Raw genomic sequence first — 26362 nt, forward strand, 5'->3', positions numbered from 1 at the left:
CAAGCAATCTGTACAACCAAATAAGTAAGTGTACTTTCTCCCTTTGGCAAAATGTTTGTATAAACATATCCTGCCAATTCCCCAAATAAATGCTGGTCACAAACATTCATGTTGACAAGAACCAATTTTTATCCCCAAAACTGTTGCATCAGCATGAAAATGCAATGGGTAAATAACAGGCATTTTACTGGCGGCTGCATAAATGAAGCTTTTTGGGCTAACACAAGTTTACTTCATGAACTAGACTAACACTTAACAAGTTTGCATCATAAAATCTCAGTTACTTTTTTTTAACCCCTCAAACTCGTGCATTTTGGGGTTGCCGAACACAATTTTTCACACTCAAATTTAAAAGCTCACCATTCACACATACTGTGGACTACATAAAAAAAATATGAAAAATAATAAAAATAATTTCTTTACAAATCCAAAAAGATTCCAATTGTTTACAAATAATAATGTATGTGTTTATAAACTTATGACAAACAGAAAGTATTTTGTTTAAAATATATATATATATATATATCTCTGCAATACAGTGTACAAGTAATGTGAACATCATGTACTAACTAAGTATAATATTTAACCAGCATAGACTATACAAACAAAATACATTTTTAAAAATCATTAATAAATAAACAGATAAGCTTTCTGAAGAAAATGTGAGTGATGCTACCCATGTAAAACTCATGCTTGCTTTAGCACAACTAATAATAATAATCTACCTGTACAATCTCCATTCACCTCTGCACTAGAGGAAAGTATTTTGGTAGATCAATAGAGACGTGATATGACCCGTCCAGCATTGCCTTTTGTAAAGATTTTTGCTGCATGATCCAGTTTGGCGATCCCGTCACTTGAAAACCCATCAACAATGAAAACGAACACCCCCACAAGCTCGACAACTTTTGGCCATGAAAATTAAAACAACATTCCTGTTCTCAGCAGGAAACCGATGGAGTGCGTACTCCAGGTAGGGAAGGAGGTATTGCCTCAAGTGAAGGAGTTCAAGTACCTCGGGATCTTGTTCACGAGTGAGGGGACAATGGAGCGGGAGGTTGGCCGGAGAATCGGGGCAGCGGGGGCGGTATTGCACTCGCTCCATCGCACCGTTGTCACGAAAAGAGAGCTGAGCCGAAAGGCAAAGCTCTCGATCTACCGGTCAATTTTTGTTCCTACCCTCACCTATGGTCATGAAGGTTGGGTCATGACTGAAAGAACTAGGTCACGAGTACAAGCGGCCGAAATGGGCTTCCTCAGAAGGGTGGCGGGCTTCTCCCTTAGAGATAGGGTGAGGAGCTCAGTCATCCGTGAGGAGCTCGAAGTAGAGCCGCTGCTCCTTTGCGTCGAAAGGAGCCAGTTGAGGTGGTTTGGGCATCTGGTAAGGATGCCCCCTGGCCGCCTCCCTAGGGAGGTGTTTCAGCCACGTCCTGCTGGGAGGAGGCCTCGGGGAAGACCCAGGACTAGGTGGAGAGATTACATCTCCACACTGGCCTGGGAACACCTCGGGGTCCCCCAGTCAGAGCTGTTTAATGTGGCTCGGGATAGGGAAGTTTGGGGCTCCGTGCTGGAGCTGCTGCCCCCGCGACCCGACTTTGGATAAGCGGTTGAAGATGGATGGATGGATGGACAATCACTTACTAACAATTTATGTGTAAAGTTATGGCCAATTTTACAACATAGTTGCCATGATGATGTAAAGTCAACAGACCCCAAAACCCTAAAATGACTTCAAAATGATAATTTAAACAACTTTACAGCTCAAATAATACATGAGTTTAACAGTAGAATTAATGAAAGTACTTTTATAAAATTATAAGCTTCACATTTCTGCCTTTAAATTCTCTAAAAATGGGCCCATTCACTTCCATTGTAAGTGCCTCCCTGTAACCTCGATTTGTGCTTTTTGTTTTAAAGAAAAGGAGGGATGAGTCGAAATTAATTTTAGTTGTAATCAACATTATGCCACAAATGCTGTCGCTTGAGCTCAACCCGGAATATTCCTTTAATTTAAGTCATTTTCATTGAGCCAACATTAATTTAGTTGGATTAGGTCAAATCAATGCACTATTAGTAGTTTTAACTCAACTTTATTTGGTTAGTTAAACTCAATTTAATCATGTTATCTTTCTTATGTGGACAGTGGATCTGTTGTGTTTAAAATGTTTTTATTAGGGAATCCAACAATTTGACAATCATTGATACATCGCTTTTTATGATTCCAACAGTGAATCTGTTGTACTGGGAGTGGTGGTGGCGTAGTGGTCTAAAGCACATAACTGGTAATCAGAAGGTTGCTGGTTCAATCCCCACAGCCACCACAATTGTGTCCTTGAGCAAGGCACTTAACTCCAGGTTGCTCCGGGGGGATTGTCCCTGTAATAAGGGCACTGTAAGTCACTTTGGATAAAAGCATCTGCCAAATGCATAAATGTAAATGTACTGTAAATATGTTAGCAACTGCTTATGGAGCTAAACAGCACTCAAATCAAACATCACTTGAAAGTGAACGTCTGTCTTCAACCAAAGCACACATGCCATTCTTCATCACAATGGACAAACAGGATATTAATCATCCATAAATCTCCTCCTATTCTCATTTTGCTCAAACATGCATAAAATAGCACTTACTATCAACATTTTCAGTAGAAGATTGGTGGTAAAAAGGTAGTTAATTTGATTGTCAACTACCATTGTTAAAAATCATTTTCTGTGCTGCTTGTCGACTTATTTCTCAACATTCATGCAATAAACTCTCTCAAGTCTCTTTCAAATGATTAAAACATTTGTTGAAACATCGTGCTACATTGCAAAACCATGATGTTGTGCTTCACAAAACCTTGTGATTACTGGCACTGCCATTTGAATCATTTTGTTTTTATCAAACAAGAAGTGAATCTAGAAACATAGAGTGCCATCTCTATTTTAAAAGCAAATAGAATTAGAAAAAACATGCTGCCTTTGGGAAGTTTCGCCAGTCTAATCTTTAACCAAGATAGGGTCCAAACATTGATCAATTTTCACAGATTGTGTAATCAGAGTTTAGATAATGATATTTACGGGAAAAGAGCTGTATCAAGCTCATATAAAGGGTAGAACCTCAAGACACAATAGCCATAAAACGATAAAACGGAGCTCAATTTATTTTTCGAAGACATCTTCACCATGAAGTGGTAAGTTTCTGTTTTGTTCCTCAATGTAAAACTTTTAAAAAGCAAACATGAAGGTGAGATTGCAATGGATTCACTTCAGATCAAGCATTGTCCTCAGATGACCATGTTTTTATTGATGTTCTTACAGTACAGTGTTTTTGTCTGTAGGCTCTCTGTGGCTGTGCTGCTCTTGGGCTGTATTGCTTGCCTGCCAGATGAGTCTTTGGCTTTGGATGGATTTAGAGAACATGTTTCGGGTAACAAATAACCTCCTCATCAGGCACGAGCCAATGCTCAGCTGCAGACAGTAGTAGAAGTGGTTTTAGGGAATGCATTGAAATGCATTATACTTCTCCTGCCATGCTAGTTAGGAAATCAGTTTTTTGATCAATTTGTAATGGGGAAAACTGGGGCTAAATGTCACACTTTTTACTTCAGTGAATATTTATCAGGCTAGGCTTATTTCAATAATGAAATAATTCTGGAGAGGCACATATCTTTCAGTTTTAACAACAAAAAAGGACATTGGACATTTTCATCATTACTGCCCAGGAATAAAGATAACAGTTCATTAAACACACATTGACCCTTACCTGTATACACTGTCCCACCTTATATGGGGCAATTTGTCACATAATAACCTGATATTAAACCATTTATTATAAGTTTTCAGACAAATAAAAACAGTAAAACAATTCATGAAACAGCAAAAACATAAAATGTAAAACAAAATTAAAAAAAATCCTGATCTCTTTATTATTCAAAGCCATTCGTACATTACATTTAACTGTACATTTTTGTTCGTTTGGATAAATGCTGCAACTTACAATATGGCTGTACTGAAAGTTTCTAAAATAATATATATATATATTGATGTATTTACAGCATTAAAAAAGTACAAATATTTACAAATCCTTTATCCTATTTTATAAATATATCAAATATTTTACTACTTTTCTATATTTTAGATCCCTTAATACTACCCCTGCACCGTATAAAAAATTTACATTTATGCATTTGGCAGATGCTTTTATCCAAAGCGACTTACAGTGCACTTATTACAGGGACAATCCCCCCGGATCAACCTGGAGTTAAGTGCCTTGCTCAAGCACACAATGGCGGTGGCTGTGGGGATCGAACCAGCAACCTTCTGATTACAAGTTATGTGCTTTAGCCCACTATGCCGCCACCACTACTACTCCGATAACTCACAACTTAAATAAATATTTAATGTTTAGGTAATGATTAAATGATTAATTTACCAAATAAATCCATTAATTTAATATTCATTGATTCAATAAGGATTCATAAACATTTGTAAATCTCAAAATTAGATTTCAGTATCTATGAATACGTAAGCAAGTGAAAACAAAGAAAACAAAGAAAAACAGATAAAAGTAGCTCAACTGGTTGAGCATATTGCTAGCAATGCCAAGGTCATGGACTTGATTTCTAGGGAATGCATGGACTGATAAAATGTAACTAAATCAATGCACTTAAATTATGCAATTCACTAAATTAATTTGGATAAATTGTCTGCCAAATGCATAAATGTCAACTAAAATCACCAACTGTTTAACCATCCTATGGTCTTCATAAATGTGCCCTACCTTTGGCCCTCGTCATTTTTGACTGGAAATAGCTTATTATAACTTTTTATTTTAATGATGCTAATGATACAATTTCTTCTTCCCTGAAGTAATAACGATAAAAGTGTGCACTTCTTTTGGGATTTTATGCTTTTTTTAATGTTATTTACATGTAAATTTGTCAGTTTTACTATTAATTTCCATATGCAAATAAGCTCATTTATGAAAGTTTAGTATAGTAAAAACCTACACTGTTGAAATTATGAAAATATGAAAATGTGACATTTATTGGAGGCAGAATGCCGCCATCTGGTGAACAAAATATAAATAACACAACTTGAAAATAATGTTGTGACAGTAATAACCAATAGATGGCAGCAGTGTTCTATGTAGCCAAACTACTGTGCAGTCTGATTGTTGTTGCAACCTAATTTTATATTTTATCTCAAGTTGTGCATATATATATATATATATATATATATATATATATATATATATATATATATATATATATATATATACAAAACACCTACAGCACAATAGATTACAATAGCCAGGGCATTTAACTTATTCTGATGACGAGTAAATTGTGATGCTACTGCTCGGATTAGGCAAAACTGTCTGATTCCATTCAGTTTTGCCTAATCCGGGCAATTTCGCGCTCTGTTCTCAGAAGTCCTAGTTGTCATGGCAACTGAATAAACAAAACCTCGCCTGGTCAATATTTACTTGTCAAGTGCAAGTGAGACAGAAACTAAAAGAAGGAAAGACATTATATTTATTTTTATTAAAATTTAACGAAAGTACATTTAAATTTTGTGCGATCTACCAGCATTGCCTTTGCGATCGACTGGTAGATCGCGATCGACGTATTGGGCACCCCTGAATTAGAGTATAAAACAGAAGAATCAGAGTAAGCGTTGATCAATTTGTGTTTAGCATTGTGGCTGTTTACTGGTTTTATTTGACACAGTTAAAAAATGCTCTGTGTTATAGTCTCATTTGTGTGTGTGTGTGTGTGTGTGTGTGTGTGTGTGTGTGTGTGTGTGAGAGAGAGAGAGAGCATGTATTCATCACTTTGTGGGGACCCCATAAGGATAGTAAAACCCAAAATGTCTGACCTTGTGCTTACAAATCATACTAAATGATGTTTTTTGAAAATGTAAAAATACAGAAGTTTTTCTGTGAGGGTTAGGTTTAGGGGTAGGGGATAGAATATATAGTTTATAAAGTATAAAAACTATTATGTCTATGGAAAGTCCCCATAAAACATGGAAACACATCTGTGTTATAGTCCCACCAGTTCATTTGTGTGTGTGTGTGTGTGTGTGTGTGTGTGTGTGTTTTGCACTATGGATGTTTTACAGTCTCACCCTTTAATTTCTGTGTGTTTTTCCTGTGTTGTGGCTGGTTTAGTGATTGTGTTTGCATGCAAATACCAAAGGTGTCGCCAATTTAGTTTTTTTTTGTACATTTTGGCAAGTGGAGGAAAAGTCACAAAGGCACCTACCGCTCAGATAAAGGACATTTTGCAAAAGTGATTCCCGTCAAAAATGACTGAAGACCATAGGAGGGTTATAGAGATCTCATAAAATTCTCATTTATTGCACAGCTCACAGTATTTCAGCTCTACGGCACAAACGAATGATAGGGGGATCACTGACCGCACCCGTCCCATGGCAGGCAATGGTGTTCCTCAGTGAAAATATACTAGATGGAGGTTTTGCTGGTGGAGCCCTCATCGCGGAGCGCTGGGTACTGACTGCTGGCAGGAATCTATTTGTGGGAAAGAGCAAAAACCAAACGAGAGGAAAGGAACCCCTCATTCCAAAAGTCTACCTTGGTATCAGCATACGTTCTCATGCTAACACCTCTACAGAAGTAGCGGTGGAGAGGGTAAATATCCACACAACCCTCCAAGTTCCAAACTGCCTGCTGATTTAACTTTGTAAAACATTAATGTCTGGTTGGGAAGACAGTCTAACTTTATTTCCAGATGGTGCAGTGTACAGTATATATATCATGGTAACAAGCTAATTTTGAATGTACATTTTATCAAGAAGAGTATTTGCATAAAGGATTTGATCGGAATGCCTTTTTCGTGCAGGTATTTGTGCATCCAGACTTCCAGAACACATCCGACTGGGACAATGACCTTGCTCTGATCAAACTGAAGGAGCCGGTGATATTTACTGAGTCCATAATGCCCATCCCTCTGCCTGAGATCGGAGATAACCAGGAAGAGACAGAGGGAGAGAGGGGCATCATCGCTGGGTGGGGCTGGGGGAGAGCTTTCACCCCTGCTCCAATATTGAAGTTTCTTTCTCTGCACATCCAGCCATGCCAGGGTGAATACCGGGCAAACATTCTAGCGAGTACACCAACTGTGAATGAAAAACAATTTTGCACAGGACCCAGTGAGTACCAGGAAAACGTGTGCTTTGGCGATGCAGGTGGCGCACTTGCCTTCCTGAACCCTAACACCAACGAAGTCTATGCCGCAGGCATCCTCTCCTTTGACAAGGCTTGTTCTGTAGAGAACCATGCTGTCTACACAAAGATCTCTGCCTATCTGCCCTGGATTCACAGTGTCATGAGAGGCGATACGCAAGATTTTTCAGAGCGTCGTGCTTCAATGATAAAACAAATGCTTTCAAAAAAATAGAAGTCTGGTGTTTATGCACTGATAGGAGAACACATTTCTTAGATCAGTACAATATACATATATATATATATATATATATATATATATATATATATATATATATATATATATATATATATATATATATGCGTGCATGGTTGGGAGGGTTACTTTTAAAATGTAATGTAAAATGTGATCAGTAACTTTATCCAGTTACCTCAAGAAGACAAGAATGTAATCAGATTACTTTAGTTACTTTTTGATTGCCTCAAGACTGCATATGTGAATAAAATCAAGAGAAAAGCAACATGTTCTCAAAGACTTATAATCATGCCTTCTGAATGCAAACTTACCATGTTTGAATAATGTTATGAGTGATGTAGCTATTATTATTTACAGTATAATAGGTATAATCGGATAATCTCTATAATAGTATAATCCTTAATAGTTAAAAGGAATAGGTAGTACAAGTCAATTCTAGAGACTGTTAAGCGTGAAAATCCCAGAAGATCAGCAGTTACAGAAATATTTAAAACGGCCCGTCGGGCACCAACAATCATCCATGCGATTATCTAATCTGCCAACGGTTTGGCAGCAGTGCAATGCACAAAATCATGCAGATACGGGTCAGGAGCTTACGTTAATGTTCACATCAACCATCAGAATGGGGAAAAATGTGATCTCAGTGATTTGGACCGTGGCATGATTGTTGGTGCCAGACGGGCTGGTTTGAGTATTTCTGTAGCTGCTGATCTCCTGGGATTTTCATGCACAACAGTCCCTAAAATTTACTCTGAATGGTGCCAAAAACATTCAGTGAGTGGCAGTTCTGTGGACGGAAATGCCTTGATAATGAGAGAGGTCGACAGAGAATGGCCAGACTGGTTTGAACTGATAAAGTCTACAATAACTCGGATAACCGCTCTGTACAATTGTAGTAAAAAGATTATAATCTCAGAATGCTATTCTGAGATGTGGGTTGGTGCTGGTTTGGGGACCTACAGTATATTAGGCAGGTGGGGTTAATGTTGTGGCTGATTGGTGTATATATACAGTATATATATATATATATATATATATATATATATATATATATATATATATATATATTATTTTGAAAATATTTATGTAAAATTGCATATCACAAAACAAAACTAGAACAGTTTAGACAAAAAATGTTGGCATTTGAAAAACCCACTGTCCCAATATTTCAGTGGCATACTCAAAATTAAAGGCTTATAACTTGACAAAAAAACAAAACAAGGAGGGTCAAGTGTTTTATCATTGAAAAGAAAACTTTTCTAATGTTTTAATGATAAAGATTATGATACATTCTGAGACTCTCAGCCTAAGAAACTGCTGGAAAGTCATAAAACAAATTGAGCAAAAATTTACTTTATTTTTTGGGGGATTTAATATTATATATCTCTGGCTATAAATAAGGTGGAGCTGGAAAAATGCTTTTGTTTATTTCCCAATCATGTCAACTCTATTTTGCGTTGATGCAGCAAAGCAATCAAAAGTTATAACATTACAAAATTAATTTATCATAGTGTCCAAACATTTCTACATGTGTCCAAAAGCCTCTCCAAACAAATCAAACATAATAATTGAACATAAGACGTAATTACAAATGCAAACACAACAATGACTAAAGGTTTGCAAAGCATGCAGACATGATTTTAGTAATGAGATTTCACAATATGAGTTTCATTCTGTGCCATAAGAGTCATCATTGAGTTTGTGTTATTTACTTGGCGCCATCTCCTGGTGCTCATATGTAACATTGTGCTTTGTGTGGATTATCGCATGACCTATGTATCCAATTAACTTGTGTGTGGGTTATTTTGAAAGATAATCACTTCCTCTAAGTAATGGTATGTGATATTTTATGTTCCTTTTTTTTTCGTGACGTTATAAGCAAAAACGTGGCATATAAGCAACACCAACACAATTGTCAAAGATATATACTTAGCTATTACGCTCTATATTTCTGTCTGTGAGTAAAACAAATATGCCAGTTGTATTGCACATAACTGGTAATCAGAAGGTCGCTGGTTAGATCTCCACAGCCACCACCATTGTGTCCTTGAGCAAGACACTTAATCCAGGTTGCTCCGGGGGGATTGTCCCTGTGATAAGGGCCCTGTAAGTCGCTTTGGATAAAAGCATCTGCCAAATGCATGAATTTTCCAATGACAAAAGCTTTCCAATGACACATGGCTAATTGATGAGTTTGATGTATAGTACATATGCCTAGCAGTAAAGATATGCAGGTTATAATCTAATTTTCTACATTTATTTTTTTTTATTTTATGAAATATTGGACATTTCCACAAAACCTTGACTTAACCTCAAAGATGCACATATCAACTGGAACAATAATGAAACTTAATTGAAGAGAGAATAACAGCCGGCTATGCCTCTTCCCCACCACCAGAGGTCCCCCTCACCTGGACAAATATGGTCTTCATTCGCTCAATTCTATGCATATACTTAATTTAATTTGAAAGCTTTAAGTTCTTCTTCACAAAAGCACTTTGAAATCAAGATCCCTCTCTTGCTACATAAAAGATTTATGATCATTGCCATACAGTTCTCAAACTCTATGGATCCTGGATCACATCCTGTAGACTAGCATTTCCTTGGGATAGGAAGGACAACAGCATTGAGTATCGCCATTGTGGAAAACACATATATAAGGCTCTGTATTCTGTATCCATTACTCGTGCAAGATAACACCAAAGTACTTTCAAGATCGGTGGCCATCTTGGGAATGCTCCCAGGCAGCTGTTTTCTGTAGGTCCAAGCTGCATTAAAGTAAAGTTCAGTAGTAAATGCAGAATATAGGTTTATTGTAGAGTTAGGTCCAATATACCACAATACACCGAGTTGGTCTCGAGAGGCTATTGGGCTTCATCTTTTGTAGTCTAGTTGCCCCTCTTTCTTATTGTTGCTTTCTTAGGTTGACGTATTTCTAAAAACTGTCTTCGTTATAATATCCGCCATTGTTTTCACATTATTGTTGATCAGCCTCTTGTATCTATTTTAATAAAGTGGGGGTTGGTGGATATGCATAGGTCACTCCCTGCCTCTAACACAGTCAACCCTCCTTACATTCCTTCTATCATTGTTCACTGTTTCTCCACTCATTCTGGGGTACATGAGGCACGCATAATTTCATCAGGTTATGTGAGGTGTAATAATCATGTGATTATACACTTTTGGTTCAGCTTTCTCTCCTACACTATCTATTTAAAAGGGGGAAAGTCTGGAATCTCCCAAACGTTTGGTCAAGACGACGATCAAAAAACTTTTTTCTTCACTCCCTCTGAATTTAATACATGTACAGTAGCTGTCAGCAACAATCATCTCACACATAAATCAGTGTAGGCTACTTTATGTATTACTAATGAATTTATCTAATGCCCTCGTGACATTGGGGCGTTCAAGTGAAAACTTGTTTTGCTTATTTAAAAACAGGTCTGCCAAAGTGATAGTGACAACAGAGCACAACACAGCAGCACACAAAACACAGAACAGAACTTACGAAAACACACCTGAAGAGTTTGTAGAGTACTCGGAAATCAAACAGAACCACAGAGGAGGCTACAAGCAGCCACAGTCACACTGTGTCCTAACCTGACGGCAAACAACACGTGATAAAGTGTATCTTTCTATGTGTTACATTCCTAGAACGTTACTTGTTTTGTGATATGTTGGGTGCATATATGTTTGTCTGTCTGTGTTGTGTTCTACTCCTCTAGGACGAGTAGCGGCACCTGTTGCAAATCAACGCGCTTGAGTCTTCTGATTGGCGCCTGTGGTCGTGTGCTCTGTTATATAAGCTATCCAGTTTGGAGTTACCACAGAGACATTTACTACCATCTCTCTTGCTGTGTACTTTCCTCTTGTCCCAGACGCAGGATAATTTATCCCTGTGTTATATGCCATGTGAGGTATTGTAGTTTTGTTTAAAGCTGTTGTAAAGCTGCGTTCACACTGCCAGCAACTTTGTCGCTGCAGGTCGCCAGTGGCTGGCAGTTAGGTCGCTAGTGGGCATTCCCACTACTGGTTGCCAAGTAATGTTTATAAATGACATTCACGGACGCCATTCCATTGCTGTTGACAGTGAATCAGTTTTCTTGCTCAAACATTTTGGAGGGAAAAGACTAAATATAAATGGATGGAATCAGTACATAAAATGCTTTATATCAAAGATGAGCGAGAAACAAGGCGTGCTCTTTGCCATAGCGGCTGATTATCTGTGGCGAAAATGCAAACGCCAGTCTGTTTGGGTCCACAAAACCATTCAATCTCGGAGTCAGCAAGGTGAGTGGTGCAGGAGCTGAGGCTGGATGAAGTCCGGATCCAGCAGTACTCCAGGCTTGACAGGACCCAGTTTGATGAGCTGCTGCAGAGGGTGGGTCCCCTGATTACTGCAGGAGCTGAGAGCGAGAGAAGGATCACGTGAGCTCTACCGTCTTCTCTCCTATTGGCTGTCGCTCCCGTAAGTCGCTCTTCATTTGAATAAAGTTAAACTTGTCTCAACTTTGTTGTGTCGCTGGACACGCCCACATCTGGTCGCCATAGGTCACGACAGCTCGTGTCGCCGGACGTCGCTGTGCTCTCATTGAAAATTAATGGGATGGTGTCGCTGGCAGTGTGTACGCAGCTTAAGGGAGTCATGTTGCCCTGATTGCAGATGGACATTAGCTGTTACCCCTGAGTGCAGGGCATGTTGTAAAAGTTATTTTAGGAGGCTGTAGGGAGGTGGGCAGCAATTATTTTTAATATATTTTTCTCCTGTTTATGGTTAATGGGTAATCAGTGTTTTGTCCTAACCAGCAGTGACGAGCGGCGGTACAATCTATCGATCGCTTGTTTTCTATTTTCGGCATTGCGCAGGTAAATCTGTGAACTGGCACCGGTCCAAAAACGTTACAAAAATAAGGCTGGGCATAGAAATGCATCAGTTCTTCGACTACAAACTCTTCAGACATGTTTTGTAAGTTCTGTTCTCTGTCACTACCACTGTGGAGGACCTGTTTTTAGATAAGCAAAATGAGTTTTCGCTCGAACGGCGCAATGTCGCGAGGAGGCTTCATGAACTGTTGCTATCGTGCCCTATCATGAACGTGCACAGGAGATCAACGGTCAGTGAACATTTGCACAGACTTACATTAAAAGTCATGTTTGCTTAACTTGTGTTGAAAACGGAATACTACTTTAAAGCTTTTAAGCCATTATACACCAATAGCAGTTTAAAAGTGGCATGATATTAGAATTGTCCACAAATATTCTAAATTCATAATTTTAAAAGGATTGAAAGCTCAAATTTTCCCTAATGTTAGTGTGGGCTATGCTTCCCATTTGTTCTTCTTTTTAGGTTTTCTGTTTTTATAACCATAAACTACCCTTTCCAGAATGCTGCAGGATAATTTCTGTGTCACAGTGTTCTTTTGAGTGACAACCTTACAGTATAAAGACATATGTAATTGTTAACTTTAGGTGCTGTTTTGCAGAATTAATTTCAATCTGTCACAAAAGCACCAGAAAAGTGGTCCATATGACTCTTGCACTATATTCCAAGTCTTCTGAAGCCATATGACAGCTGAGGAACTGACTTAAATCATTATTAAATGGCAATCTTGCCTTTAGAAACTTGATTGACAGCATTCACTTTCATTGCAAGAGCAACATGGACTATATCTTTGGAGATGTTTGGAGCAGCATGATGGTAACTTATGACAAATGTTTAATATTTGAGTAAACAATTCTTTGTCATTTCAGTCAGCCAGTGAATGATTCTTTCTTTTCTGTTTCCATTGCATTTGAAGTTTGACATATGAATAACTCTCTGTTGAGTACCTCTGAAGGACATAGTTGCTTATTTAAAAAATGTCACATTCACTATTTCACACAGGAAATCAAAAGGGTTACAAATGTGAGGTCTCTCAGTATGACTGAACGCAGACAATATGTGTTTGTGCTGGCTTGTATGTCTGTGCCTGTTCTAAAATTACATACTAATGGCCATCGATTGGTGATGACAGACTCTAAATGCCATGCAAATGCCACGTGTGTTGTGCTTAGTGTATCAGGCAGCTATGTTGCCATTGAAACATGCATCGAACAATTGTCTGCTTGTGTAAAAATTATATTTCTTAGAGGTTGTTCTTTTATAGCTTGGGAGACTCAATATTTTCATTGAGAAAATTTTGAATAATGCTGTAAATGTATAGAGCTATAAAATGAATGTGGATTGCATACAAGGGCGTAGATTTGGCTTGAACATTGGAGGGGTTGCAGTGTGAAGTGTGTGTGTGTGTGTGTGTAGGGTTACCTCCCTCTACCTCCCCTGGAATCTACGCCCTTGAATGCATATCTCCACACAATTAGGCGAGATATGTTTCATCTTTGATTTTTGATTGCAGATTTTAGTATCTTGGCGAATCTAAGCACACCCTGCTAAAAAGACCAGCTTAACCAGAATGCAATTCTCATGATGGTCTAGGCCGGTTTATGCTGATTAGTGCTGAAATGGTGCTGGTCTAGCTGGTGGACCAAAATCTAGCTGGTCAAGCAGGTTGAACAGCATGGTCTTTTCGATTAAGCTACCTCAAATATCTCTTGAATATCTTTAAAAGATTTGGCACGACCTTGCAAACTTTGACAAATGCGGCACCTATTCTTCCCCAGAATGGTGCAAAACCAACTATTGACATGGAGCTTGCTGTTTTCGTATGTATGCATCCGACAGTCATCAAATGCTCATTTATAGTAGCACCTTACAGGATGCCTTTGCAAAGTTAATCCTGATTTCCTCTTTGTCAAGTGACTGTAAAATAAATTCAATTTCATGGGGTGCCAGGACTCCAATCCATTAGTCTGTACAGGGAGTAAAGAGTTGTTGTTTTTACTTCTGACCTCCATGTTTCTGGGGGTTGTCAGACTAAGAATGAGTAGTTTCTTCCTTCCAAATGAACATTTCAAGTGCCTTCCTTCAAGCGCAGCACAGGTCCACCTCTAACCACTTCACTCTCTTCATTAAAAAGAATGCCATCTTAAAGGTCTGGCTTTTTAGATTAGCCTCACGAACTAAGTGAATGAGCTCCACAGTCCTTCTACTCAACATCCCCGAGAGCCACATATTTCATCTTCACACCATTAGTGTTGTCTCACTTTATTACGAACTTGAAATGACCACCATGGGCATAAGAACAGAAGTTTTTGAGCAGGCTTTAATATATTATTTGTTTGTTTGTTTGTAAAAAAAATTAATACAGAACAATCTTCAAGCATTCCATCCATCCATCCATCCATCCATCTTCAACCGCTTATCCGAAGTCGGGTCGCGGGGGCAGCTGCTCCAGCAGGGGGCCCCAAACTTCCCTATCCCGAGCCACATTAACCAGCTCTGACTGGGCGACCCCGAGGCGTTCTCGGGCCAGTGTGGAGATGTAATCTCTCCACCTAGTCCTGGGTCTTCCCGAGGCCTCCTCCCAGCTGGACGTGCCTGAAACACCTCCCTAGGGAGGCGGCCAGGGGCATCCTTACCAGATGCCCAAACCACCTCAACTGTGGTTGAAGATGGATCTTCAAGCATTATTTATTATATATATAATATCAACAAGTTTGGGCCAGCTGCCATGTAAAATCCTGGGCGATTTCTCTTCCCAGTCTAGCACTGTATATATATATATATATATATATATATATATATATATATATATATATATATATATATATATATTATATAAAGGATAAATTATGTATTCTTTATATAACATTATGTCTGCACAGCAACATCACTAAGATTCATTCATTTGTTAAAATAGCATAAAGAACACGTACAAGAATAGACAATTAAATGTTAATACTGTACATTTAATGTTGTTGTAAATAATGTTTTTAAAGCCTTAAATTTGAAACCTTAAAAAGTTCAACCTCAATTACCCTTTGTATGAATCCCATAAAACACACACACATCACACATACATTGGACTAATTAAAAAACAGGAATAAAACAGCAATATATATACTGTATATATATATATATAATAGTTCACCAAACCCAATCTTTCAATGTTGAGTATTATGAAAATTTCACAATCTCTCTGAGTGAATGGGATTCAGGAGTATTAATGGTTATCATGGGCTGTAGAGCGTCTTCAGGGTGTTCCCATTCAAAGAGCAGTGATGCATCTCCCATCTGAGAGGAATAAACGGCATCAAAGACGTCACTCTGCTCTTCAGTGAATACGTTCTTCCAATCTCCCATTTTACCTGGAAAAATTAAGGATTATAATATTCAGAAGAGTAAAATCACTTTAGAAATTGTACTATGGACCTGTAATATATGAAAATGAGGCTTGAAGAGTTATATTTTGCTTGCTCGTGTCAAAACCCTCTGATATATGCCAATATATTATGTGCAGTATGTGCATGTATGATTTTCACTAATATGAAAAAATCCCATAGTTGCACGTACAGTATGACAGCAACATAAATGTCAAAATACTACAAAAATGCCGTTTTCATATACTGTAACATATATTTTCCCAAAACATAGTTAAGCAGTAAGGTACGAGAGGCCGTGCTATATTGTGAATGAGGTTGGAGACAGTCCACGTCGTGCTTAACAACGTCTTTCAGCCGTGACTATATTCACAATATAGCACAGACTTGAGTGCTTTATTACTTTTATAAAACAGTTACCACATAATAAAAAATAAAGGACAAAAATGTTTATTAAAACGATATTTTTTTAATGAACCCTTATGGAGCATTTTTGGGCTGCCATCTGCAATTTTACTCTAAAATTTCAAAGCTCACCATTCGCACATACTGTGGACTAATTGCAAAAAATTGGTCACATTTTTCATTATTTATAAATTATATTTTATGTGTTTGAAATTTTAGAATAAACAGATTATGTTTTTTTTTTTTTACTTTTGTTTGTTTTTGTACTAACTTTGTAAACATGTACTTCTGGTTCTGTTTCCCTCACTTTGAAAAGTCTCATTTTATTCCATTAGATGGCAGCAAGCACATCACTAAATACAGATTTAAAATGTAGGTGGTGCTCTAACGCATTTTAGCTGTCAAATTCGAACGCATTTTAACCCTCGCAGATGTGCTCGTCCATAGACATGCACCACCCTCGTTGTTTCATTGAATATCTCGGCCTCTGAGTGGACTAGAAGCTCAATCTAGGTGTCATTAGAAAGCTATATATATAACATATGTAACATAAAACAGTCAAAAACTTTTTTCTGATGATTTGTTTTGCATTGTATGGAGTGGTGGTGGCGTAGTGGGCTAAAGCACATAACTGGTAAGCAGAAGGTTGCTGGTTCGATCCCCACTGCCACCACCATTGTGTCCTTGAGCAAGGCACTTAACTCCAGGTTGCTCCGGGGGGATTGTCCCTGTAATAAGTGCACTGTAAGTCGCTTTGGATAAAAGCATCTGCCAAATGCATAAATGTAAATGTAAAATGCATGCTTATCCTTCTGGATGGCATATTTTGTTCAGGACATCTCAGATATAACATTGGATTATTCAGCCAAGCAAGCTCACAGACAACTAAAAATGGCTAATTTCTTAGGAAACTGCCTAAGGTAAAAGCCGATATAACGTATTTGGCTACTTGGGGCTTACAGCAGCAGTTATCGGAGCATAAAATAGACGTTTGTATTTAATGACTTACAGACGTCATATTTCACTTTGTGATTCTTTTAAAAATCTTTCGAACTGTGATATTAGGGCAACAATAAACTCTACAGTCACAATCCTGCGAATGAGAGCGTTCATCTGATATATGACTTGTCCATTTAGGTACAATATTTATACCCCATTACCTCTAGGGGGCGCTAATATTTAACATGATTGTTTTGAGGCCTTATTTTGTTATTTTAAGTAACATAAATACAGAAGTGATGGTTATCTCTGAAATGTTCAGATTCTAATCTTTCAAATGATACCTCGTATGCCTGAATTATGTACACGGAAACTTTAACGTTTTAAGAACAATCGTTTTTTACAATATAGCTCCCCCCTCTGGACCTGCCAGAGGGTCCATAGAGACATACCCTTCCTCATGAATTTGCCTTTGCTGTGGTTCATGATCTCGTGAGGGATGAGGGTGTAGTTCACCATGGCATTCTCCTTCATGCTATTGAAACTGCAGTGCTTCTGAGAGTAGGTCAGCTCATCCTCAGTTAAAGAACACTGCAGGAAACGACTCACTTTCTCAAGAGAACTATGAAGATCCTGAGAAGAACAAATTGAATATCTCAGTCAAGCTTTGGATCAAAACAACACTTAAAGTCAACAACCATTCACTGGTGCACGTTAATGTCTTAGTAATCTTTCATCAACATGTAATAACTTTCCCCACTTCGAATCAAATGTAAAATGGGAAGAGATTATTGTTTCATGTTTTCCTTTATTGCTTCATTATTATTTCAAAACATAATTTTCAAAGCAGCTGCTTCATTTATCTGAGTTTATCTGTATTCCTGTTAGTGGTTTTCATATGAATGACTTTACTCTTAAAGTTATCTTACCTGCCACATTTCCTCATATGTGATGTAAAGAAAGTTCTGAATATCTTTCGCATGGCCGAACCAACCCTTGACATGATCAAACCAAGAGCCATAATGCACTGATGGAAAAGAAGAGCCATATATTATAACAAGTTAGTATATTATCAGGGAAAAGAAGGTGCCATAACATACAACTCAAACTGATCATAACGGACAGATAACGTAAACATCAGCTGACCTGTACCCTTCAGGAAAGCTCCGAGAAACTCTGTGAAAGAGCCTGGATCGGGCAGAAAGTTGGCCATCTTGTGAAAGTGATAATAGGACACAACCACATCTTTGGGATTTCGGGCCACATAGATAACCTGAGAAAGGTCAAACGTTTTTCAATTCCAGGCAAATTCAGGAGAGAGAGAGATTAGGAGTGAATATTATAGTGAATTATCATTTCTGATATCGTTGCATAATTTGCCTATCTACTCACCTTTGCTTTTGAATGTTGCAGGGCTGGTGCCAGTAGGTGGTAAGGCAGGTGTGTAGTTATAATTCGAGGGCCCGTGGAGGCTTCTAGGATTTTCGGGCAGTAGCACTGCTCAAGCCACGGTGCACGTGCCCAGTTGGGCTGCGTTTGGGCTATAGTTGGGTCACCTTTACTCAGAACTAGAGTGATGATTTCCTGTATCCATGTAGTTCCTATGAGGATTCAAGTTAACAGGAGAGGATGTGAATTTGTGAAAGTCATGACAAATATCTTGTCAGACAAAAAGAGTCGCCTACTGCACAATTTTAAAGGAATATTCTAGGTTCAAGTTTAGCTTTATTAAAAACAGACTTAAAAAAAAAAAAAAAAAATTAAAAAAAAAAAAAGTTGATCCTCTCCTTAATTTCAAAAAGCAAAAGCTGTGGTTACAGTAAGGCTCTTGCAATGAAAGTGAATGGCAGCAGTGCATAAACGCAAAAATATACACCATTTCAAAAGTATAGCCACAAGACATAAACATTATACATGTTAACATGATTTGATTGTGATAAATTGATCACTAACATTATCTGTATAAAGTTATATCCATATTACAACTTTGTTGCCATGACAACCAAACCATGCGATCCCAGTATTGGATATAACTTTACACATCTATGGTAAGTAAGAGATTTTTTCTTCTTCACTAAAATCACGTTAAAATGTATCATGTTTATGTCTTGTGGCTTTACTATTGAAACGATTCGCCCCATTCACTTCCATTGCAAGAGCCTTACAGTAACCGCTTTCTTTTTAAATAAACAAGTGGCAAGTTAACTGGAGCAGGTATTGTAAATCAATATATGATTAGTCTGCATACCTTTTTACACTTACTATTTTTCCCCTTAATAAACATAAATAAATATATATATATATATATATATATATATATATATATATATATATATATACATACATACAGAAAATGCATGTCATTATTACCTGATTTTGGGTAGGTGACAATTACAGTATCTGTATCCTGAAACTTGAAGTTGGTGGCATAACTCAGGGAGTCCTGAGTGTGCATGTGCCCTGGAAACAAGATGTTGTGAAAGGTTTCGGTGACATCTAATCGAGACATCATATGTGTGAGTCTGCAAAAGGAAGAGAGAACAAACAGTCTGATACTCTGACAACAGTGTTGCAGATCAACTTATATATGAAGAGACAAAAGGAAGAGCATTGATGTCACACACACCCATATATTTAAAAGGGGAATTACAGAAGCACGCAGGCACACACTGATACAGAAATTACCGTAGAAACTGGTTATTGAGGTAAAGAGGAAATTCTAGGTGAATTTTGTGGCTGTGCCATAGGAGCTAGCTGTACAATTAAAAGTGTTGATACATCCTTAAATGCAGTTTTCAGCTCATTATAATGCAATTCAATGCTACCTCATTTAAACTCATTGAATTTTAAGCATTCAAAAGCATAAAAGTAATCCATATGTCTTCAGTGGTTTAAATATATGTCTTCAGAAGTGATATGAGGTGGGTGAGGAAAAAGGTAAATATATATATTTTTTTAAAGAAATAAATAAAACAAAATAGTCTTTTTTTTTTTTTTTTTTTTTTTTTACTATTTAACTATAATAGTATTTACTTTTATTACTATAAATCTAGTAAATAAAATGGATTGATATATTAATCTGTTTCTCACCCAAAGTGATTGCATCGCTTCTGAAGACAGATTTAAACCACTGGAGTCTTATGGATTACTTTTATGCTGCCTTTATGTGATTTCTGAAGCTTCAGATTTCTGGTCACCATTCGCTTGCATTGTATGGACCTACAGAGCTGAGATATTATTCTAAAAACTTTGTGTTCAGCAGAAGTTATTTTGGGAAGGCATGAATATTTTTAAGAATACAATTGTTTGCTAAACACACACACACACACACACACACACACACACACACACACACACACACACACACACACACACACACGTTGTGTTTCCATGTTTTATGGGGACTTTCCATAAACATAATGGTTTTTATACTGTACAAACTTTATATTCTATCCCCTAAACCTAACCCTACCCCTAAACCTAACCCTCACAGAAAACATTCTGCATTTTTACATTTTCAAAAACATAATTTAGTATGATTTATAAGCTGTTTTCCTCATGGGGACCGACAAAATGTCCCCACAAGGTCAAAAATTTCAGGTTTTACTATCCTTATGGGGACATTTGGTCCCCACAAAGTGATAAATACACGCTCACACACACACACACATACACACACACACACACACACACACACACACACACGTAATCACTACCTTATAATTAAATGGTTTAACTGTATACATTATAGATCTTTAATAATGTTAGTGTTGGTATTCAAAAAGTTTTCAAGCTCATATTTCTAAACTTTCCACCACACTCAAAAAATATTTTTAAGATTTACACAATTCAAAGTCATAACAAAACTCCATCAGATTCAATTGCATAAGGAAATTCAGAACGTAATGGAAACAAAGTCATAGTGAAGCAACCAGTGTGTGCAGCTTAAAATAGAGATATCTTATTTTGACCATACCTAGGAAAGCCACAACTAGGATATAGTGACAAAAACACAGAAGTAGAGCAGTGAGAAGATGCTAGAGGATGCTTTTTTACAATTAGATAACTGTATATCAAAAGTTGAAGTGTTGAACTTGGTCTGTTCATTGGTTGTTTAAAAATATTAAATTGTAGATTTAAATTACTGCTCGAATCGCTGAATGCCTGGCAGACATCTGGGCCAGGACGAAGGAACCCCAACTGCAACTTAACCCACCCAAGACCGAACCCCTTGTCTTTCCAGCCAACCCTGCTGTTTAACACATCATCAGCATACTGCTGGGTTCAACTACAGTAACGCCTTCCAAAATGGTCAAAAATCTAGGGGTTACCATCGATAACAAAATACATGTCACAGACCAAATCTCAAAGACTGCAAGATCATGTAGATTTACACTCTACAATATCAGGAAGATAAGACCTTTCCTCTCTGTACATGCCACACAACTGCTTGTTCAGTCACTTGTCATATCTAGACTGGACTACTGTAATGCTCTCATTGCAGGCCGTCCCACATGTGCAATTAGACCTCTGCAAATGATCCAGAATGCAGCAGCACGTCTGGTCTTTAATAAACCAAAGATGGCGCATGTTACATCACTCCTTGTCTCTCTCCACTGACTGCCGGTTGATGCACGTATCAAGTTCAAGTCCCAGATGCTGCATACAGAACAGTCATTTCTGCAGAGCTACACGCCCACTAGTAGTCGGCTAAGGAACATTGTCTTTTTCTACCAACACAAAGATGCACCAAAACACTTTCACAGACTTTCAGTTTCATCATACCACGTTGGTGGATTGACCTTCCCAACACCTTTTCCATGAACCAGTCACTAAAAAATAATAATAATTCTTGTTGCACTTTAATCTGTTTTGAATGCCTCTATTCTGATGCTAGTGAAACTTTGTACTATGGCAGTTTCCACAGTCTTCTTAAGATGATTCGCTTATGTGTTCCTCTTTTGTAAGTCGCTTTGGATAAAAGCGTCTGTCAAATGAGTAAATGTAAATAAAGCAAAAAATTTTGCTTTATCAAACTGTCAAAATTTGAGACCTGTGAACAAAACAGAAAGTCTTTATGTCTAAAGGGAGAAATGTTTTCTCGAAATATTGTGACACTAGATACAAGTCTCTCGTGCATTCTTCTGTTGTGAAAATGTACGTAATTTGCTCACTTTTTCTAAGAAATCCCTATAAAGAGTAAATTAAAAATATATATATATGAAATTATTGTATTGCAACATGGTTTTTAAAACAAACCTGCAGCTTATAGAAAAGTGTTAAACAATTTACACTTACATTTATGCATTTGGCAGATGCTTTTATCCAAAGCGACTTACAGAGCACTTATTACAGGGACAATCCCTCCGGAGCAACCTGGAGTTAAGTGCCTTGCTCAAGGACACAATGGTGGCAGCTCTGGGGATCGAACCAGTGACCTTCTGATTACAAGTTATGCGCTTAGCCCACTACACCACCACCACTCCACTCCACTCACCTTGAAACACTACCATACACTTGAGACTTGCATCAAAGGCTCTCTGCGTTGGACACAATATCTGACATTTATTCATTTTATTTATTTAGCAGATGCATTTATTCAAAGTGACTTACAAATTAGGAATACAGCAAAAGCTTATCATCCAAGGGAGGCAATATTTTGAGAAGTTCTGCAATACATAGTGGCAAATTTGATAGGGAAATACAAGCAAAGAGGAAGGTGAGAGGCCGAGTTGAAAGAGTAGAAAGTTAGAATTTGACTCTAGTAGAGTCCAAAAATAAACCCATATTTTAGCCTACATTTTAAAACGATTTTAAAAATAATTGTTTTCTCAAATAAATTATATGTAATCACTTATCTTGGACAAATTGTGATTGAATGGTTTTTAGTAGGGCTGTCAATTGATTAATATTAATTACATGGTGTACATTAACATTAATAAATCGCGATTAATCGCATATACAAATATTTGCTGAGAAAGCCCCTCATATAACAATAATTCAATATATAATGATGAAATAATAATACATAGTTATCTTTAAATATATATATATATATATATATATATATATATATAAATATATTCAGATAATTAAAAGAGTTAATCATTGATAAAACAATATAAAAGTGGCTTTAGAATACAATGTATTGTTTACTACCATATTGATCATAAGTCAATCATTGTCACACAGTTCACAGCAATCCATTACACAAGTGAATTTGTCAATCAGTTCGAGATTTATTATGAGGTTTCTTAAATAAAGATTGACTGGGTAAAAACGGTGAAACTGTTTAAAGGACACCTCCTTAACCTCGAACCAGTGACCTTCTGATTACCAGTTATGTACGTTAGACCACTACGCCACCACCACTCCAAATATACCAAATTATTTAATGATGAACTGTAACTGGATCCAGCTGGTTTATGATAGCTGTGGAGTTTGTGGAAACCTCACTCCTCTGGCCTCAAGAGGCGCACTAGCGACAAACGCTAGAGGATGTAGCATTTAGCCCACTCGTTAGCGTATCTGCTTCCCATGCTGCCTGATGCCGGTTCGAATCCCGCTCAGACCGGGTCGAGCAGGATTGGTTGCATAATCCTTAAGATCAGTTGGATGAAATGATACCACTCTCAAGTGTATTCAAATCAATGAGAAAAGATGCTTGACGAACTTTCAAGGAAAGGTACAGTATATATAGATTAACTGTCTGTCTATCTGACTGTCTGTCTGTCTGTCTGTCTATCTGTCTATCAGAGAGGAAATGGTAATGAAATAGTCCGCAATGTTGTCTTGGAACAAATAGAGCTTCTAAAACTGAAAATAGAAATAGAAAGAGGAATAGAGCTGCTTTTGAAAGAAGTTCCTAAAACTTTAAAGAAATATATTTTTTATTACTTACAGTCAGATTGTACGTGCATCACATTCTCTTGTAAAAACAGGTGCAATTGCCTGCCCTGGCAGATGAGGAGCTTGTTTAATAATCAGCTCAACATGGCTGATCTATACACTAAACTCTACACACACCAACAACCCAAAAATCAAAAAGGGTCGCCTCGCAGCACAGGTACAAGAGTACACATACACAAAACAGGAGAATACAACATAATGGGTGACTCTGTGTGGTGACGTCTGTTTTTATTTTGCCGTTCTGGGCAGCTTTTGTAGCTTTTTCATTATAAGGACACAGTCAGGCAGACCTTGGAGCAGATAGACGTCATTCACAGGATGTGAATACCCAGAAGATTTCCAATTTGCTGCTAGCAGTCGAGGTAAGAAATTTCAAGATAAACAAATGAATGCATGTAGCAATTCAAAGTTAAAGGTATAGTTCAACCCAATAATGAACATTCTGCCATTATGTACTTACCTGGCCTTGTCTCGTTCCAAACCCAGTTGATGATAAAAACAAAAGCTGGGAAAATGTCATATACTGACTTATCTAAAGACCGGAATATCAAAGAGACTTGGGGTTTTTTTTAGCTTGACTCCGCATCTTTTAAAAGCGGCCCAAAATGTATCAAGCTCAAAGATGTCTGTCTAGTGCTTGAATATATACAAAAATAGTCTTGATGGGTCGGTCCCCTTTGATGTTCAGGAACAGTGAGGCCACAGTAGGCCTGTTTATCCTGCTGTCTTTCAGTTTACGAACTGAAGCACCAGTGGGCGGGGCCAAGGGAAGTAGGCAATTAATGGTAAAATGGTAAATGGTCTGCAGTTACATAGCAGTACCTTTACGGTATTCAAAGTGCTTTACACTGTGACTCATTCACCCATTCACACACATTCACACACAAATGGCGGCAGAGCTGCCATGCAAGGTGCTAGCAAGCCATTGGGAGCAACTTGGGGTTCAGTGTCTTGCCCAAGGACACTTCGGCATGTGGAGTTGTGTGGGCCAACCCTGCGATTAGTGGCCGACCCACTCTACCAACTGAACCACATGACATAGGGAAGTCGCAGAAGTAGAGAACGAGACGTTTTTGCAGCTTGGTTTCAATAAATGCTTTTATTAGGTTGGGGATTACATTTTGAGTTCTGATATTTACAGTATGTTTTTATAGTAGAAATACCTCATATATGACATTTTTAAAGGTTGTATCATTTACAACCTTATGTGTCAACGTCCCTTTTTAAAATTCTTTATTGCTTTATATATTATTGTTGCAGATATAATGGATACTTTTGCCCAGAATAAGACAGCGTGTCTGAATGGGGTAGAAGGTGGGCACTTTATCGACAGCAGTTTGGGCATTTTGCGCACTTTGTACCAGCTGGGCGTTGGATCCCTCACTCTTACACATAGCTCCAACACATTCCGGTGAGTGGATGCACTTGGAAGGGTAACATTTATAATATTACACCAGGCACCAGGCACCTGACCTGATATAACATACTGTATTATCTGTGAAGAAACCACAAATGCATTACTAAAAAAAGGTCCAGCGGAGTGAGGAAATACAGTAGTAAGATTGATTTAATGTGATGATGATTTTCAATTATTTTTTTAAAGGTAAAAAACAAAAACCTGTCTGAAACCAGAAGAGCAGTGTTGATTTACCTTATCACAACACACTGTGAGAGCATGCCACAGAGTGTTTTGCTAGTGTGCAAGACGTGAGGGGAAATTCCAGCCTTGTACATTTAATCAGGAGCTGTTCCGCTGATTTCAATCCTGGCAGTTAGAGACAAAGACCGTTCAAGGGATTAAATTAACCCAGCATCAGACTTCAAAGAAACAGCACATGACAACATCTCATTGGGAAAAAGGGTTTGATTTCAACTTAAGTCCCAATTGTTTCCTTTACCACAATCTGGCCTCACTTCCTTCTAGTGCAGACAACTGGTTGATGGACACAGGATCTGAGCCGGTAGTAGGTACATGATGGTTTGTCTGACTTTGGCAAGGTTGGTTAGTTTTAAACAGTGCATCCAAAAAGTATTCAGCCATTTTTGAACACTTAAAACTAACCTAAGCTGGTTTTCTGGTCATAGCTGGTTTAAGCTGGTCTCCTTACTGGCCAGTCTGGTGCTCTGTTGGTATAGCCAGTCGGCAAACTGGTCTGACCAGGATGGGAGACCAGCTAAGACCAGCAAACCATCTTAGTCTGGTTTAAGATGGGGTATTTTCAGCAAGGATGTCACACTTTAAAATGTCTGAAATACAAAAATGACAAAATGTGAAATTAAGTGGCATCAAAACTTTTTTGCAATGAATTTTAATCTAATGGTGTCAAGGTGATTTTAGTGGACGTAAGAAATCAGATCCAGATCCAGATTCAAGTACACACAGGTGTACTAGCAGAGCAACCACAGGTGTAGTACATAGCATT

General features: G+C 37.8%; 2 protein-coding genes and 1 pseudogene across 2 annotated transcripts; 2 read left to right on the top strand and 1 right to left on the bottom strand.

Annotated features, from left to right (window-relative positions):
- The first annotated feature begins 3034 nt into the window (after positions 1–3034).
- Positions 3035–7702, top strand: hp (haptoglobin). The gene is made up of 4 exons (XM_052139243.1): positions 3035–3173; positions 3321–3409; positions 6354–6637; positions 6849–7702. The coding sequence occupies exons 1-4, from the start codon at positions 3166–3168 to the stop codon at positions 7404–7406; spliced, it is 939 nt and encodes a 312-aa protein (XP_051995203.1). The 5' UTR covers positions 3035–3165; the 3' UTR covers positions 7407–7702.
- Positions 7703–15171: 7469 nt separating this feature from the next.
- On the bottom strand, positions 15172–19573 carry sult5a1 (sulfotransferase family 5A, member 1). Its single transcript, XM_052153563.1, has 6 exons — positions 19401–19573; positions 18423–18631; positions 18177–18303; positions 17960–18057; positions 17483–17663; positions 15172–15674 (listed from the first exon to the last, which is right to left on the bottom strand). The coding sequence occupies exons 1-6, from the start codon at positions 19540–19542 to the stop codon at positions 15484–15486; spliced, it is 948 nt and encodes a 315-aa protein (XP_052009523.1). The 5' UTR covers positions 19543–19573; the 3' UTR covers positions 15172–15483.
- Positions 19574–19946: 373 nt separating this feature from the next.
- On the top strand, positions 19947–25915 carry LOC127652485 (dipeptidase 1-like; annotated as a pseudogene).
- Positions 25916–26362: the final 447 nt, after the last annotated feature.

Source organism: Xyrauchen texanus, chromosome 2, assembly GCF_025860055.1.
Source record: "Xyrauchen texanus isolate HMW12.3.18 chromosome 2, RBS_HiC_50CHRs, whole genome shotgun sequence".
NCBI lineage: Eukaryota > Metazoa > Chordata > Actinopteri > Cypriniformes > Catostomidae > Xyrauchen > Xyrauchen texanus.